We start from the raw sequence: 17,489 nt of genomic DNA on the forward strand, positions 1-17,489 counted from the left end.
GTTCAGTCGTCGCATGGCGCTCCTAGAAGCATGGCGTTTAGCGTACTCTATGGTGGTGAAAATTATGACATAAACAAATTTTTACGCGACCACCCCGGTGGTGTGAATACGTTGGAAAAGTTTAAAGGACAGCCTATAGGGAGTGTGATGAAGGCATACGGCCACAGCACGAGTGCATATCACATGTTAAATGATTTTAAAATAGATAAAAACATAACTGGCAGTGTCAGTGAAAATGGTAGGATTATTACACAGGACGAAAGCGCGCGAGGTTCGGAGGAAATTAAGTTCTTGGAGGAATTGGAGGTAATTATTTTTCTTTTGAAAAAATAAGGATATTTATCTGTTTATACATCAATTAGGCACTATCCGTTGCTAGTCTATAATAATATGTTGTGGTCCTATGTGTTGTGAACATAGCCCTGCCTGGCATGGAGAGATAGAAAAATAAATAAATTTTGTATAGTCTGGGTTATACAAGTAGGTGTACATTACTTTAAATACGAATATATTAGTATGTAACACGGTTTTTTTTATTGTTATTTTTCTTTCAATTTATATTTTAAAATAATATCCCTTGGTTTTTGAAAATAAAAATATATAAAATTTGCTTACATGTATTTTACGATAACTTTAACTATATAATTGTGTGTACCGTAAATAATTTTCTTAGTTCTCTAAAAATTATCAACGATTATGACTTTTATTTGTCACCTTATAATATCTTTATGTTATTTTTATGGGAATATAAAATATGTTACTTGTTCTTTTGTCATAATTTGTTACGGTGCAAAACTCACGTACATATAAGTTATTACAAAACAATACTCAAGATGCGGTGGGGAGCCACCAGCACATTCCCACTTCTTAAGCCGGTTGCAGACCGAAAACTAAGCTATGCCAAGGCTAAACTAAGCTATGCCAAGCAAGCTAGGCTAAGCTAAGCTAGAAATAAATAGCGTGCACACCAACAGCTAAGCCAAAGCTCAGTCAGTGTGGCGAAGGATGTGCAAATGGTGTGCGGGGTAGCGGGAGGGGCTTAGCTTAGCTCGTGTAGCTGCGCATCGGCATACACAACTAACTTAGCTTCGCATATTTTAGTTAGCTCACATAGCTTAGTTCGCATAGTTTGCGGTCTGCACACAAGTATGGAAAACTGCGTCAGCTATGCGAGCTAAGCTAAACTAACTTAGCTTAGCTCTTGGTCTGCAACCCGTATTATCGAGCAGAAAAGCATAGAGAGTCCCTATATTAACGTTTGGGTACCGTACCTAAACTGGAGGAACCGAAGATGACATCACTATGAGAATCACAAAAGCCAGAACAGAAGTTAAAACGACGAGTCAAGCTCAAAATACTTTCATAGAAACTGTGTTGCTATATGGTGGAAAGTAACAAAGAGCAACAACTCCAGGTCTTCGTGTACCGCTGCCTTCGTCAATCCTCGGCATATTCTGGCCAGAGAGAACCTCCAATCAGCTATGGGAGTTATATGCCGCAAGTGAAAATTGGTGGGGCACACGCTCTGATTCCAATTCACATTGCCAAGCAAGCTGTCGGCTGGATTCTCTAGGTCCAAGGAAACGTTGACGCCAAAAACAGACCTGGCAACGAAGCATCATTGCAGAGGTGAAGGAAGGAATGGCGTGGAGTAAAGTTGCCCAAAACCGATCTGGTTAACGTCTATTTTAGTTTATGCTGAATGCCCTCTGCCCCACCTGGGGATCCTATGGAGGATAAACATAATTTATAAAACATACTAGCTTGAATGGGTTTTTGATACTTGTGATATTATATAAGCAACTACAGGAACACGTTTACACGATAATGCAAAGCATTAGTAGTATAAAAGGTGTTTAAATATTTAAATATAAAATATTCCGACTAAGAACCTCTTTTTTGACAATTTTAAGTTTTGGGATATTTTTAACGAGCGGGCCCGACATACGTTGTCCTGTACACATCTTAAATAAGTACAAAATTTTAAACTTAAAAAACAAACAAAAATGTCTTATTATAAATAATCTTAACTATTCTCGAATCCACTTAAACACAGCAAGCTATAATAGTAGTATCGAATATACAATAAATAATAGTAGATCTAATTTCCCCTTTAATGATTTAAAGTCCTTGACCTGATACGTTTACTAGAAATCAATTTTACTCATAATATACCCAATAAACAATTCATTTCAGACGTAGGACAATAACAGCCGTAATTACGTATAAAGAAGCTGAAGAAGCTGTCTAATGATTAAACAAGCTGTCACAAACAGAGATGTCGTATGTGTGGCTGTGTACTTTTATTATTATTTGTGCGTACACTTGTTCGTTCAGAAAAAAACATTGGGGACAGAAAACAACAACAAACAACACAACACATTCGGTGCCGGAAAAAATAAACAAATTTTCTTTAGTGCCAGCCAGTATCAGAGATTATTCAATAGGTTGTAATTGCTTGAAATGTTAACTGTTTACACCATACTCTAAACACCAAACACACACTACAAAATATTAATATACCCTGTAACTAAGTAGCGATTCCATGAATTATAACGTCACCAAACGAAACCCAATTTCGTTGTAGTTAATTATGTAATACGAAATTATACTCTCCGAATACTCAGTGCTGATTTTGGAATCGTATTCCATGTTAATGGTACTGGGTAAAATTGTGGAACAGTTTTCAATTAACACCATGACAGTTAAGTTTGGAAATATTGAAATATTGATGAAAAAATATTCTTAGATTTTTTAATTTATTTAGGTCGTATGGCAATATGGTCCTATATACTTGAACTAGGTATTTCAGTTATAAATAATTTACAAAACGCGTAGGTCTTAGGCTCATTATTTCTTAGCATTCAAAATACTTAAGTAAGTAAGTTAATATTAAATATTTACGTGTGACATGTAACAGACTCTTTAATAATTTGATATTGATTTATATATAAACTCTTCTAATTAATAATTTATGTATAAATTCAACGCAAACACTTCTTCTTGTATCCTTCCATACCGGCAAAATAATGTATTTTATTTAAAAAACCGGCTCACACAGTACTGCTGTGAACTGAGTTTTGAAAATAATGTAATAAATTCACGTTTATATATGTAAACGAAGTTTATGTGTTGTAATAGTATTTGGTTTACGCGATTTCGTCACTTATAAGTTTAATTTACGTTTCTCGCTAATCACGATCACTGGGAAATAATAGTTATTTGAATAATGCATTAAATTCCCGTTTATATTTGCTAAAACAGTTAGATAATATTTTAAAATGCAGAATCTTTTTATCATAGCGTAAACACAAGTCAACAGAGATAACAAATTGTGTATTTCAAAGTAGTTTACTTTAAATACCTGTCAAAATTATTTTTATTTATTCATGTCTTCATCGGAAATGCGTGAGTTTCACAGAAACTACTGGATCTAATGAAGCTTGAACTGTTCTCTTATTTAGAGTATACTAATCTGATCACCTCTATATTTTGTTTCCGAAAAATTTGTAGTTAGCTTAAATGTATCCTCATACTCAAATATTAATTCACACATACAGGCCTAACTCCTTTTTTTAAATTGGTTTAACAGAGAGAGATTAGACAGATATATTTACGGCTAGACTAGCTCGATACATAGCTATAAAAATAATAAATAATGCCTTACCTTGTTATTAATATTATAATTACAGATTATAAAAATATAATCTTTGGTTTCCTCAGATTTTTGTATCTGCTTTTTGATATATTTTTTAAAATAGATTAGGTAGATTTTATGCCTGGCGTATGCCGGTTTATTAACGATGTTTTTCTTTATACATAGAACCTCGTTAAGTCGAACCTCGATAAGTCAAAAACCTCCAAATCTCGAAAAAATGTTTTGTTCCCTTCCCTTAAAACACCAAAACCTCCATTACTTGAAATCTTGACCCTCTGTTAATCGAAATAATCACCGAGTCCCTCCAAGCCATTTTGGTACATATTTTCACTCTATAACTCGAAAAATTAAATTTGACCTCTGTATCTCGAACATAGGAACGTTTTATTTTACAACCTTTACAACTTGATCATTTGGAATTTATTATCTCTATTGTTCGAACAAAAATAAGTTACCGACTTTAAGAACTTGCCGACAATGTGAGTACACTATTGTTTCTTAGAAAACATTTTAGGAGTATACAATAATAAATTTATGACTCATGGAAACACGTGTTTGTGTGTTTCGTGTAAACTAAAATCTTTGAGTCTTGCTGAAAAATTAGAAGTGCTCGAAGCTGTGAAGAGCTGTCAAAAAAAGAAAGATGTTGCTGAACAATTTGGCCTGCCAATGAGTACTCTTTCAACAATAATAAAAAATGAATCAGACATCATGAGAAAAATACAAAACGGTAAAAGTTTGTCCTGCAAAAGACGACCTCCATAAGTTGAAAACTCTATAACTCGAATTTTTTGGCGTCTCCCTTGATGTTCGACTTATAGAGGTTCTACTGTAATACGAGTAAATTTGTGCACAGCCAGATTCGAACGGACGACCTGTGAGTTTATGTTGCTACTAGTAATTATATTGAAATAATAGTATGTAAAAGAAATATTATAATATGATAAATACTTGACTCTAAGCCATTAGCATGGAAACATTAATTTACGGGTGAGTTAATGGCAGACAAGGCATTGAATTTATAGTCATTGATTTTTAATTACAGTTCGAACATTCTGGTAAACGTCCGCGTGCTACGAACAGGTGTGGTCAAATCGTAATTAGTAAGAGATACCGATTACTGACTAACATGAAAATCGTCGGTGACATGAATGATTTGGTAATAATGTATTTCTTTGCTTTATTGCTCCAATGACATTGACAAGGATATTTGTTGTCAATGTCATTAATGTCACTGTAGCAAGAACCGTTGTATTCGTAGCAAAGCATATCCACACTCACGATGACAGAAGCCTTGTGAACGCGTTGTCGGCCTTTTTCACAGATACGCTAACATACGTACAGAAATCTGAGGCCCAAACCTAAAGCCACTAATTTATTTATTTTGTTTTTTATTATAAGTAGGTACATATACTAATTTTATTGTATTATTTTTATGACCGATACTTCAGAACCTGACGAATTTTTCTCGTTAATCAGAACAGCCTCGAAATCGATAAACGAATACTGATAAAGTATCACAACTCTTATCACTTTTATCAGTTATGACCTGAAAAAATTCAATGTATTAGGTATGTAAACTTTAATCACGATTATATTGAATTCAACAGTCATTAATATATATTCTGTTTCATGATATTTTGTCAATCTATTACGGACGTAGATGTCAGCCTCCTGTGGCTGACACACGCCGTCCACTTCTTCGGTCTAAGGCCAGCCGGTTTCCTCACGATGTTCCCAACAACGTTCAAGCGAATGTTAAATGTCTGGACTGGACTTTCTGTCTATGTGGACGATAGTCGCACACTGACGCCACTAGGCCAACAATGCTCTTCATGCACATTAACACAAAACAGGAGAAAAATAAAATTTAAAAAATTAAGACAGGATCTAAATGGGCGGTCTTCCTGCCAAAAGCAGGTTTCCATGTTATTCACTTGTTTCTGGAATTAAAACCTTTTATGATTTTATATATTGTTTTTTGTAAACAGCCTTTTAGTTGAGTTAATCCCCTCAGAATAACCTAGTTGTTAAATGTTTTTGACACTAAAATATTCTTGAAAAAATTTCAATGGTTTCTTTCCTAAAATGTTGATTTTAAATAAATTTTCAATCGAAAATCTAAAAATCACTTTGAATTAAGCTAAATTATAAACCGGTCAGATCAGTGGTTTCAGAGATTACAATGCCCACTGAACGATATAAAAAAAACAGTTTTTGTGTTCGATTAAACTTATTTTATCCCTCGGGTTTGACATAGATTAAACTCTATGTCAACCGTTTACGACGACATCGTCTAGAACAACATACCGGTTCTATTGACCAAAATCAAAGGTCCCAGTTGAATTTGTATTAGGTATAATAACAACGTCATCGGCTGTTACGACTATCGGTTTTAGGACCAAATATGAGTAGTCCCTTCGATGTCGTTATAACAGATTTTGACTGTATTTACAATAAAATAAAACTAAACTAAACGTCAGCGTATACCACCACAAGTATATTTTATATCTGATAAAATTATTTATGGTGTATAACAATGGTCTTGCTCTATAAAGCCTAAGTTATGACTGATATCGTTCTTCGCCGTTTACAGCTGGACATTAGATTTCCAGTACCCGGTATATTTTCCAGTATATTTTCGCGCTCTGCATCCAAAGCCTTCCTTCCACCCTCAACTGACCCTATTGGGAGGAATATATCGTCGCTGTAGAATGATAACCTCGTATGTCCAGAGAACCAAACATTACAGGAAACGAAAAATGTTTTATTTCGTCAATGTTCGTTAAAATATTATGTGTTTTTGTCCATAGTTTTAAATGGTAAAGTCAAAGTCAAATCATTTATTTCAATTAGACCATCTAAAATGGCACTTTTGAACGTCAAAAAAAAATATAAAGAAGATTCTAGTTGCCCCTTCCAAAAGGTAGTTTCGTGTGGAGAAGAATGGGCAAGAAACTCCACACTTACTCTTTTAAAATAGGTTTACAATATTTTGTTACATTTGTTAAATAATTATATGTGAAGACAATGTACTCTTAGAATAAACGGACTCATTTATTAATAACATAAATATGTCTTTACTTCATGATTATACCAGTTAAATGACATAAGAGTCTAAGAAAAAAAAATTGTTTTAGTTTTATAGCATATGTTTAATTCAAATTATTATCAGTCTTATCTGTGTCATGATTACATTTTCCTGCAATATTATATTTCCCGAAATATCTTATCAACATCACGTATGAGGTAATAATATTTCGTGTTACGGTTCATATGAGTTATCTGACACTAAATTGATAAAGGATTACCTTATTTGTCGCAATATGTGCAGCAGTATTTTTAGCGTTTTGCTGTAATGGCCGTTGCTTTTCCACGCATTGTGTGTTGTATTATTAACGTCAATATATTTGTAAAGATATAGGTTTAATAAAATATATATGCTTATCAGTAGCGAGCGCCTGCGGACGGTTCCGGCTTCGTACAGCCAACCGTGACTCGTAAACCTTGAATAATTGTACATGTACCTTTTTCATGAATCATTATAGATATTGTTGAAAACCGCAATAAATCCTGGGCAGTAGCCGTTTCTGCGTTTATTGCAGACTGAAAGGGTCGACTTAGGGTCCTTCAAGAAAGGAGCGTACCAATTCTTAAAAGGCTAGCAACACACTCGCGAGCCCTCTGGCGTTGAGAGTTACCATGGGCGGCGGTATCACTTAACATCAGGTGAGCCTCCTGCCCGTTTGCCTCCTGTTCTATAAACAAAAGACAGATTTCTATTTCCAAACCAATTCGACTTAGGGTCCTTCAAGAAAAGAGCGTACCAATTTTTAAAAGACCGGTAACACATTCGCGAGTCCTCTGGCATTGAAAGTATCCATAGGCGAGGGCTTCCTGTCCGTTTGCCCCCAGTAAAATAAAAAAATATACAAATTCTTTCTATATAATACTAGCCGTTTCGCGCCCGCTTTGCTGGACGAATTAAAATAAATTTTATGTTTCATTATTTTATTTTTTTTTCATATTTTTATTATTCTTCTTTTTAACTTCCCGCTAAGAAAATTGAAATATTTCGAAAATCGAGTTTTTAACAGATGTTGACGTTTAGAGGTTCTAGGAAGCCTCCCCGAATGTTTCCGCGGTGAAGTCCGTATGGATTTCATAAAAGTAAAACAGCAATAAAAAAATGAAGGAACGTTAGAATTCGCATAAACCAAAACCAAATAAATAGCCATAAACCATCTAGGAAAAATTTCGCATCGAATGGTGGTAGTTTCATGTCGATACGATCAGTGGTTTATTCGTGATTGGTCCTCAAACGAAGACCATTTTCATTATATATATGTTAACGTAAAATTGTAAACACCGTAAGATTGTAATCTATCTCGCGAGATTATAAACTGTCGAAAGATTGTGAACCTCAGCGTACTGCTTACAATTTAACGTATTATTATTCGGTAAGTATAGTACGCAGTTCGTTGAGGTTCACAATCTTTCGACAGTTTACAATCTCGCGAGATAGATTACAATCTAACGGTTTTTACAATTTTACGGTGACATATATATATAGAAGACTAGCCGTTTCGCGCCCGCTTTGCTGGACGAATTAAAATAGGAAATAAATAAAAAATTATTATTATTTTTTCATATTTTTATCATTCTTCTTTTTAACTTCCCGCTATAAAATTGAAAATTTTCGAAAATCGAGTTTTTAACAGATGTTGACGTTTTGAGGTTCTAGGAAGCCTCTTTTGTTTTTAAAAATTTTCATAAAAGTAAAACAGCAATAAAAAAATGAAGGAACGTTGGAATTAAAAAAAATAAATAGCCATAAACCATCTAGGAAAAATTTCGCATCGAATAGTGGTAGTTTCATATCGATACGATCAGTGGTTTAAGCGTGAAAGAGCCTTAAACGAACACCATTTTCTTTTTATATATATAGAAAAATAGATAATGCACTTTCCTCTAGAAATTAATTATTTATTTATCAGCATTAAGGCAGCTTTCGCAATTAACGTCGTTCGACCGTTTCTTATCGGATTACCACGAAAATGTATTATCAGTCTTTCGGTCAATATATTGCAAATGACACACAAAATGACGTAGCTTTTTATTGGTAAAATAACTTTATCAGTACATACATTCACTTAGAACTTTACAAACATTACATGTAGTTTTAGTATGGACATAGCTGGGTGCAACGGGAAATCATTTTTTAACCGTTGCCTTAACCTACTAAATGCTAAAGATATCGATTTTTACGTATATTGCTGCTTCTTAATTATACAGATGTTGGTTCACACAAGTAAAGAACTTGTGAATGTTTAATATGTATGCACTGCCTAGAAACACAATCATACAAATCGGTGTTCCATATAACTTCTTATACAAATGACTTATACATTTCATATGTCTCACTCACCATGCTTTATCGGAGCAATGATTCTACGAAGTAATTGATGCGGAGTATTATTCGTAGGGATTTAGCTTTGATCAAATTTGGTAAATTAATAACGAAACAGCATGCACATACTTGCTGGGAGAGTTCCGGACAATTATCAACTCTGCCGGAAACCTTTTTGCTGTGTATTCGACTCGCACAGTCCAGCGTCAAGAAGCTCCCATTAGCTAACTTGCTTGCAGCTTAATAGTTTTCTCGACTCTTCGCCGGAGAAAGACCTATTTGTGAAGCATATATTATACTACTAGCTGACCTGGCTAACTTCGTTCCGCCCTACAACCTTATAATATCGTTGTTACTTTAATTTAACTTATTTTAGGATTTCATTAATGTTAAGTATTACATTAATACAACTTTTTTGCAAATACAGAAATGGTTTATTGCTTGCCATTGCGAAAGAAGAATGGCAGTTTTACACATTAGGCATCTTCTCTCTAGCGTCAATATGGCGATACTGCATGTTAAGCACTTTCTGATATCCAACATCTTTTGATCAGGATCAAAGCATGGTTATGCATCTCCTCATTCACCTCAAGATCGGAATTTCTTGAACTGACACGAATTCGACGTAAAATGATGCGTAGTTTTGTCAACAGATGGCACCATATGGTTTTTGCATTCGTAAAATTAATTTATTTATTTATTGTTATTCGATAACTTATCCGATATTTCATTGCTTATTCTGCTATTCGGGACGGAAACAAATCCAAAAAATCAAAAACCATGGCAATCGGTCCAACCATTCTCGAGTTATAAGTGTTGTAACAAACACGACTTTCTTTTATATATATAAGATAATTTGAAAATGTCCTTACTAAAGATTAATGGATAGCAAAAGGTTTTCAAATGACAACGTCTAATAAATCGATGAACGCCGGCTACATGCACGAAAATTCATGACTCATTGTCCCGTTACGCTCATTGTACGCTTGCGCCGTATCTATCTCTCTTCTACTCGATTGGCCTATGCGTCTGAAGATTCACTCCTTCTTTGTATCCATACAAAATAGTGATAATTCAATAAAAATGATTCAATTTTATTCATAAAAGTATGCAATCATTTCATCAATGTTTTGTTATTACGTTGTCACGTTAAACTATGGCCCGTAAACCGACTTTACAGACAACAATTTTTTTTTTTTATATAAAAAGAACCTAATTGTATAATATTTTAAGTTGAAATTAGGCCAATCATAAACTTTAAATAAATAAAGTAAAAGCACTCGACATAAGTAGTTAGTCCAGTTATGTAAATAATACAATGTTAGCGATTAAGATGTGCTTTAGTTTTGGCTTGAGCTGTGTTGGCCTAGTGGCTTATGACTTCGATCCCCGGCTGTGCACCAATGAACTTCATTTCTATGTGCGCATTTAACATTCGCTCGAACGGTGAAGGAAAACATCGTGAGGAAACCGACATGTCAAACTCTAAAAGTCGACGGCGTGTGTCGGGCACAGGAGGCTGGATCACCAACTTAAAAATGATCATGAACCAGATTCAGAAATCTGAGGCCTAAAGAGGTTGTAGCGCCACTGATTTTTTTGTAGTTTTAAATAAAAACAGTCCTTATAAAATTAAATCAGTAAACAAACGCTTATTTACACGCGATACACTCCTAATTAATAATTATCAGTGTGTTTAGTTAATTGAACTCATTGTTTCAGAGCAGACTAGATTGGTCGAAGCCCATCCTAAGCCAGCTTCACAAGCTTTCTCCACACTATGACAAGTGGGTTAACAGTGCCGTGTATAAGCAGTGCAGGCTGTTCTCTTCCCCTCTCCTGGAGAGCCTGACGTACACACCCTGGTATCTAGTACCAGTCTTCTGGGTACCAATAATTATGTACCTTGTATTTACACAGTATACTGAACACGTTGTTTGGGAAGGTTAGTATTGAATATTGTTACGGTGATGTTAGGTTATAGGTAGGTGTTATACTAGTATTTTGTTAGGAATAATATATTTATGAGCTTGTTAGCATTTTTAAGAGAAGTTTTACTCAAACCCTTTGCTAATTTGTACGAGGAAGTTAGCAGTTGTTGATAAATTATAATTTTTAGAACTTTTAAAATTGAAAACAAATGACAAATGAATAATATACGTAGTTGGTCCCAAAGTTCTGTCACTGGCACATTATTTCTAAATTTCGAGCAGGATTTTATAAAAAAGTTATTGCATTCTATTTTGGAATGTTTGACTATTGTTTTAAATCAAAAAACAATAACTTTCCGTAATTTTTCACCATGGACTGGACATTGAAAGAAGATCGAATAGTTGTTATTGTGTTGCACCGCTGTGGGCACTCGCCGAGTACCATTTTCAAGTTGCTCAAAAATTTGAATATAACGCTTAGGTTTGTGTACGGTACTATTGATAGGTACCTTGAAGTCTCCTGTGTTGAGGACAAGAAAAGAACTGGTCGGCCACGCTCCGCAAGAACACCAGCAGTAATCAAAGCTATCAAAGCGCGGATAGTAAGAAATTCTGTCCGAAAACAGAAGTTGATGGCTTTGCAGATGGGTGTCAGTAGCAAAACAATAAAAAAAATGTTTTAAATGAAGATCTTGGTCTACGAGCATACAAAAAAAGAGTGGGAACTTACTTAATGCTCGTCTAAAAGCAATAAGGCTTAAGAGATCGCGGGTATTGTTTAAGCGGTACGCGAAAAACCGACACCGTGATATCCTCTTTACGGACGAAAAATATTTCGATATTGAAGAGAAGTACAATAAACAGCATGATACAGTGTACGCTAAGAGTTCTGAAGAAGCTGAAAATAAAGTTCCAAGGGTGCAACATGGACATCATCCATCATCAGTAATGGTCTAGTTGGGAGTGTCCTATTACGGGCTAACTGAGGTTCATTTTTGAGAAAAGGGGGTCAAAACCAGTGCTAAGGTGTATCAAGAGACGGTTTTGGATCGCCTTGTCAAAGACCTATCCAGCAGCCTATTTGCGGGACATCACTTCGTGTTCCAGCAGGACTCTGCGCCTGCATACAAAGCCAAGACCACTAAAGCCTGGTTTGAGCGTCAAAACATCGACTTAATTAGACACGAGGATTGGCCTTCCTCCAGTCCGGACCTTAATCCTTTGGACTATAAATTTTGGCAGGTCTTAGAGAGGAAGGTCTGTGATACACCCCATAAAAATTCGGAGAGTCTGAAGTCGTCTTTAAAAAAATCAGTGACTGAAATAGACATGAATATGGTGCGTGCTGTGATAGACCACTGGCCGCGGCGCTTAAGGGCCTGTATTAAAAATAAGGGAGGTCATTTCGAATATTTTTATGTTATTTTTATTCCCTAATTAATGTACTATGAATTGATATATCACTCATTAAAAACTGATCAGTACTTTTGTTTTTATCATCATTACCATTTATGACAGAACTTTGGGACCGACTACGTATACTACATTAGGTTTCCAAACAGTTCTAAAATTGAAATTCAAAAAGTTTTCATTAGCAATGTTTCTAACTGGCCAATTCTAAACATTTTCAGTTTTACACACGTAGTTTAAAAAAATATTATCATAAATATAATACTATTAATTTTCAGATACCCAAGACAAACTCACATCGAGCCAGTTCGCGTGGCACATTGCATTTGGCGTTATTATATGGAGTCTCTTAGAATATTCACTACATCGATGGGTCTTCCACTACGATCCTGGTTCTTCTAATACGCTGATACAACTGCATTTTCTTATACATGGAATGCATCATAAGGCAAGTTTAAATACCAACACATAAAACTCAGTAGGGTAACAGAACCCAAACCAAAATGATTACAACTGCTAACGACCCAATAATAATTCTTTCTATTTTTTTTAAACAATTAAATGTTTGTTATAATCGACATGATGAATGAAATTTTATTAGAAGTAAAGATAATAAATTTTAAAACAATAAAAATACATATACCATCTAGATATATCGTGCTACATAAGTTAACATTTATAAATAATAAAATAATAATTTGTTCTTATTTAGTATTATTTTAGTTTAAAAAGGAAAAAGAATATAATTATTTTCAACAGAATATAATTAAATAATGAAGTAGTATCTGGGGGACACTATATATCCTTACCGACCGACCCCCTATAACTTCGTTGTGCAATTAGAAGCAGCATTGTATAAACACGGCATATTTCTAATTTCGTTTAATTCGAACCAGTAGTTTAAGAATTATACGTCAGTGTGTGTGTATAGTAAATTTTGTCACTCATTCACTGACTGACCGATTATCAAAACTCTAAGACACTTCTAGCAGACGTAGAAGCTTCAAATTTCGAATACTATACGTGTATAGATCAACATGAAAGAATTGCAATATTTATATGGTCACTATATGATGTTGTTAGGTTAGCTAATTACGTAATAAATTAACCCACTTGATATTACATGGATCTCATAATTTTTTGAAGTTGCCGCGTTAGGGAAAAATGATGAGAGTCAATTTTTACGATGCGGGCGCACACCGTCACAAAAAAGCGACACCCTGCTATAGTCAACATTTAATTTTTTTATACATATTTTATTTTTATATATTATGTAAAAATATTTTTTTTGTGATATTTAAAAAACCTCATTTAACTAGATAATGCGTTATAAGAAAACATTCAATGTATTAAATACTTTTATTCTATTGTTCGTGTGTTTTTTTCTACAAACGTAGAATACAATTTTAGATTTTTTTTAACTTGTTACGCCAAAGAAGTATAATTTCTAACGCGTGTACATAAGTACACAAGTTTTTTTTACGGTAGAAGAAATGCGTTGGGAGAGTTGTTTTTTTTATTATGTTTTAGATAGCATGGAATTTAATCATTATCATCATCTTTAGGTTCCATTCGATGGTTTACGACAAGTATTCCCACCGATTCCTGCACTAGTCATCACCTGTATCCTCTCAGTACCAGTCTGGTGTCTGTTTTCACATGCAGTCATAAAAATAACTGGCGGACTTATAGGTAAGCAAATGTTTGTAATGTTGTCTTTGTACTATAATTTAGAAGTTAACGACTGTAAACGCGAATTTAGTAGTTTAGGATCTCCGCCATTAAGTTGTGGAATAGGCTGCCCGACTCCATACCATTGGTTCTTTTGCATACCATTGGTGTCACAACCTAATTTTACGTTAGTTATAAGCTAATATTTGAAACCATTTAAGTCAGTTGTTATACAGCTTCAAAGTGTTTTATTTAACATATAAAGTATATACGTATATGAACATATCCATAAAACCACCACCGCCACATTAAAACTCTCGTTACAATATTTTATTTAAAGAACCGTTTTTGTGTTAACATTTTCCCGTGGAGAATCAGTATGATAAACAGTAAATATTAAAGCAAAAAAAAAGCCTAACATTGCTTTTGTTTCTTGGTTATGCTTCGTCGAACTTCATTTATTTAGAATTGAGATAAACACATAATACATTTTAAAACGGTGCCACACAGCAATAATATGCAATGACAGCGAACGGCTGATTAAAAAAACATGAGAAAGTTTTCGGGACTAATGATAAGAGCTAATTGTGACAAATGGACAAGATTCACTATTGAATGGCAGCCCCAAGATGGGAAGAAAAGAGACAGATCAGGCGATGGAGGTATGATCTGAGACTAGACTTGGCCGGGATAGAAATAAGTTGAGAGAGCTACAAGAGGCCAGAGTCCCAGGACACTATAGACCAAATATTTCGTATTAATATTCAAAAGTATTAGATATAAAAATGGCTGTAATATACTTAACTAACAGTTAACACTTAATGAATAGCTTGGAGTGCTACGACTTAGTTACAGTGGGGCTACCATAAACCTCGATTTACTAAATCGATTAGTAACATATATGTTTCAATCAAGAAGTAACACAGAGTTATGTGAGTTACGCACGCATTTTAAAGTTTAATAGTATTATTATTTATCTGAAGGCGTCATAATAAAAATTTTAGGTTATATATACATTATTTATAATCATAACCTACATAGTAATAACAATGAAAAATAATAAATAGAAAATTTATATAGATTTCATTTTTTTTATTGTATTACATTATAAAAATAATTAGCATGATATATAGCAAAAAGATTTTACTTTAAACATAACATTTTTCTAAGTACGTTTTACAGATATTACCCCAGTTATTAACGAAATGCCAAATAAAATATAAATCAGTGGCGCTACAACCTTTTTAGGTATGGGCCTCAGATTTCTGTATCCATTTCCTGATTCGTCAATCTAATAGGCTAGTGACTAAAGCCGTCGACTTTTTGGGTCTAATGCAAGCCGGTTTCCTCATAATGTTTTCCTTCAGCGTTCGAGTAAATGTTTAATGCTCACATAAAAAGTACATTGTTGCACAGCTGGGATTCGAATTTACGACCTCAGGGATCGCTCGCTTAAGCCACTAGGCTGACATTGCTCAAAAACTGCGTCACCAAACTAAACTATGAAAATCCTATTGCATTGGTTAAAACTTGTTTTGTTTTAGGATATCTGACATATGACATGATTCATTACTACGTGCACCACGGCTCACCTCGTGACGGATCTTATCTTTACGCAATGAAGAGATATCATTCAAATCATCACTTTATTAATCATGATAAAGGTAAGGTCTAAGGTAATATGGTTTACACAATCAGTACACGGTTAAATAAGTCTTTGAATTTCGATTGTTCGAAACTTCTAAATAAATAATTTAATAAATTCGTGTGTATGGGATTAAATAGGTTTTAATTTAATGTTAGAAAACTAGGATTGAATACCATTTTTCAGCGACATATTACAAATAAACTTTGCACATATATACTACTTTCTTGAACGCCCTAGATTTGAGAACTGGCAGTAATTGTAAAATTAGAAGCATTAATATGTATTTCTTTACTGACGAGTCATAAGTGTACATTATGTTACCGATATGATTAAATGTTTTTTTTTACTTTACTTTAAACATATTAAATCTGGAATAAGCTAGAATTATTTTTAATGTTTAATCAGGAGGATATTTAAATTAATATAATAAAATTATAAGTGTATAATTAGATTTCGTTGATCTTAGATTAGGCTATAAACATAGAATATATGTGGATTGGACTCTTCCCGGTCATTGGTAAATGGGATTTATATTTACGACATATACGCAAACATACACACGTACGCACAGACACACAAATATTTATTTACTAACTTAATTTTTTTAAATAGATTTTTACAATTTCTCTCTCCATAAAAACCTCCTCAGAGTTTAAGGAATAAATAAAAAAATACTTGAATTCCTAAATAAATAAATAAAATTACCTAGAAATTAACAACCAGTTTTTATGTCACACGTACAATGAATGGGAGTAATTTTATGATAGAGGACTTTTTTTTATAGGTTTAGAACAGTTTCTTAACTAATGAACAATTTTTCTTTCAGCTTTCGGCATTAGCAGCAAAGTATGGGATCTTGCGTTTGACACATGTGTCCAAGTCAAGAAGTTAGGTTTTAGTTTGCGATGGTAAACTGTCAACACCAACAAAAAAAAACACGTCGTATTGACAACCTTTAGTTTCTTAATGATATAAAACTTTTGGCACAAAGAACTCAAATTCTATATGCTTTAAATAAGCGAAATATGAACAATACTGTAACACGATAAATTCTATAAAATATTTTGTACATAGAGTAAATTAAAAAAAAACACATTAATCATAAATTATAAACGTTACCATTCTCTTCTCAATTGCTTACCTAACCTAGCGACCGTTCTACCAAGAGATTTATTTAGCGTTTATTGTGTGCTATAATATATATTAGGGGAAATCGTTTAACCTAAATATTATAATATACAGTATTTATAATTTTATTAACCTACATAGTAATAATAAAATAATTTAAAACAAATTTAAAAAGTTTGGTCCCTGTGGCAGTGTACTTTTAACGCTGGCAGCATTTCCTCGCTATATTGCGATACTTGTTCGTTGAGCGACGAAATCACCGGCTCTGAGGTCACCGGTACTATCTACCAGGGGCTAACTTAAATCTTTAATTAGCGCCGGTGCACTTGAACCCCACGGCTCAAGAGTCTCTACTTCAAAGGGAACAAAATCGAAGTTGGCATACTCTTAGATTTGAGCCGATTATTATAAAATAATATGTGATTCATTAATGAGTAAGTTTAGTAAAATACGCGATGTCGAAGTCTATTTTTACATAAAGAAGATCCTAGCGACACATTAACAATATATTTTGTATTATTATATATAGGTTATCTTTTTCATAAAAATATATGATACTGTTATTAATTCTGTCCCTTTCTGTAAAAAAAGATGGTTTTGCTCGAACAATGTGTTTTTTATTATGATTAACGT

At 33.7% G+C, this 17,489-nt stretch overlaps 1 protein-coding gene across 1 annotated transcript; it reads left to right on the forward strand.

Moving 5' to 3' along the window:
* On the forward strand, positions 1-16,654 carry LOC125049844 (dihydroceramide fatty acyl 2-hydroxylase FAH2). The gene is made up of 6 exons (XM_047649310.1): positions 1-306; positions 10,791-11,013; positions 12,688-12,857; positions 13,975-14,101; positions 15,625-15,744; positions 16,555-16,654. The coding sequence occupies exons 1-6, from the start codon at positions 31-33 to the stop codon at positions 16,638-16,640; spliced, it is 1,002 nt and encodes a 333-aa protein (XP_047505266.1). The 5' UTR covers positions 1-30; the 3' UTR covers positions 16,641-16,654.
* Positions 16,655-17,489: the final 835 nt, after the last annotated feature.

This window comes from Pieris napi, chromosome 5 (genome assembly GCF_905475465.1).
Source record: "Pieris napi chromosome 5, ilPieNapi1.2, whole genome shotgun sequence".
In the NCBI taxonomy this organism is placed as follows: domain Eukaryota; kingdom Metazoa; phylum Arthropoda; class Insecta; order Lepidoptera; family Pieridae; genus Pieris; species Pieris napi.

What these genes read in the sequence shown, in the direction of transcription:
- LOC125049844 (XM_047649310.1), top strand. Translation starts at nt 31, where the DNA reads ATGGCGTTTAGCGTACTCTATGGTGGTGAAAATTATGACATAAACAAA. An exon ending in AATAACTGGCGGACTTATAG is followed by an intron (nt 14,102 to 15,624) that starts GTAAGCAAATGT and finishes GTTTTGTTTTAG; the next exon opens with GATATCTGACATATGACATG. An exon ending in CTTTATTAATCATGATAAAG is followed by an intron (nt 15,745 to 16,554) that starts GTAAGGTCTAAG and finishes TTTTTCTTTCAG; the next exon opens with CTTTCGGCATTAGCAGCAAA.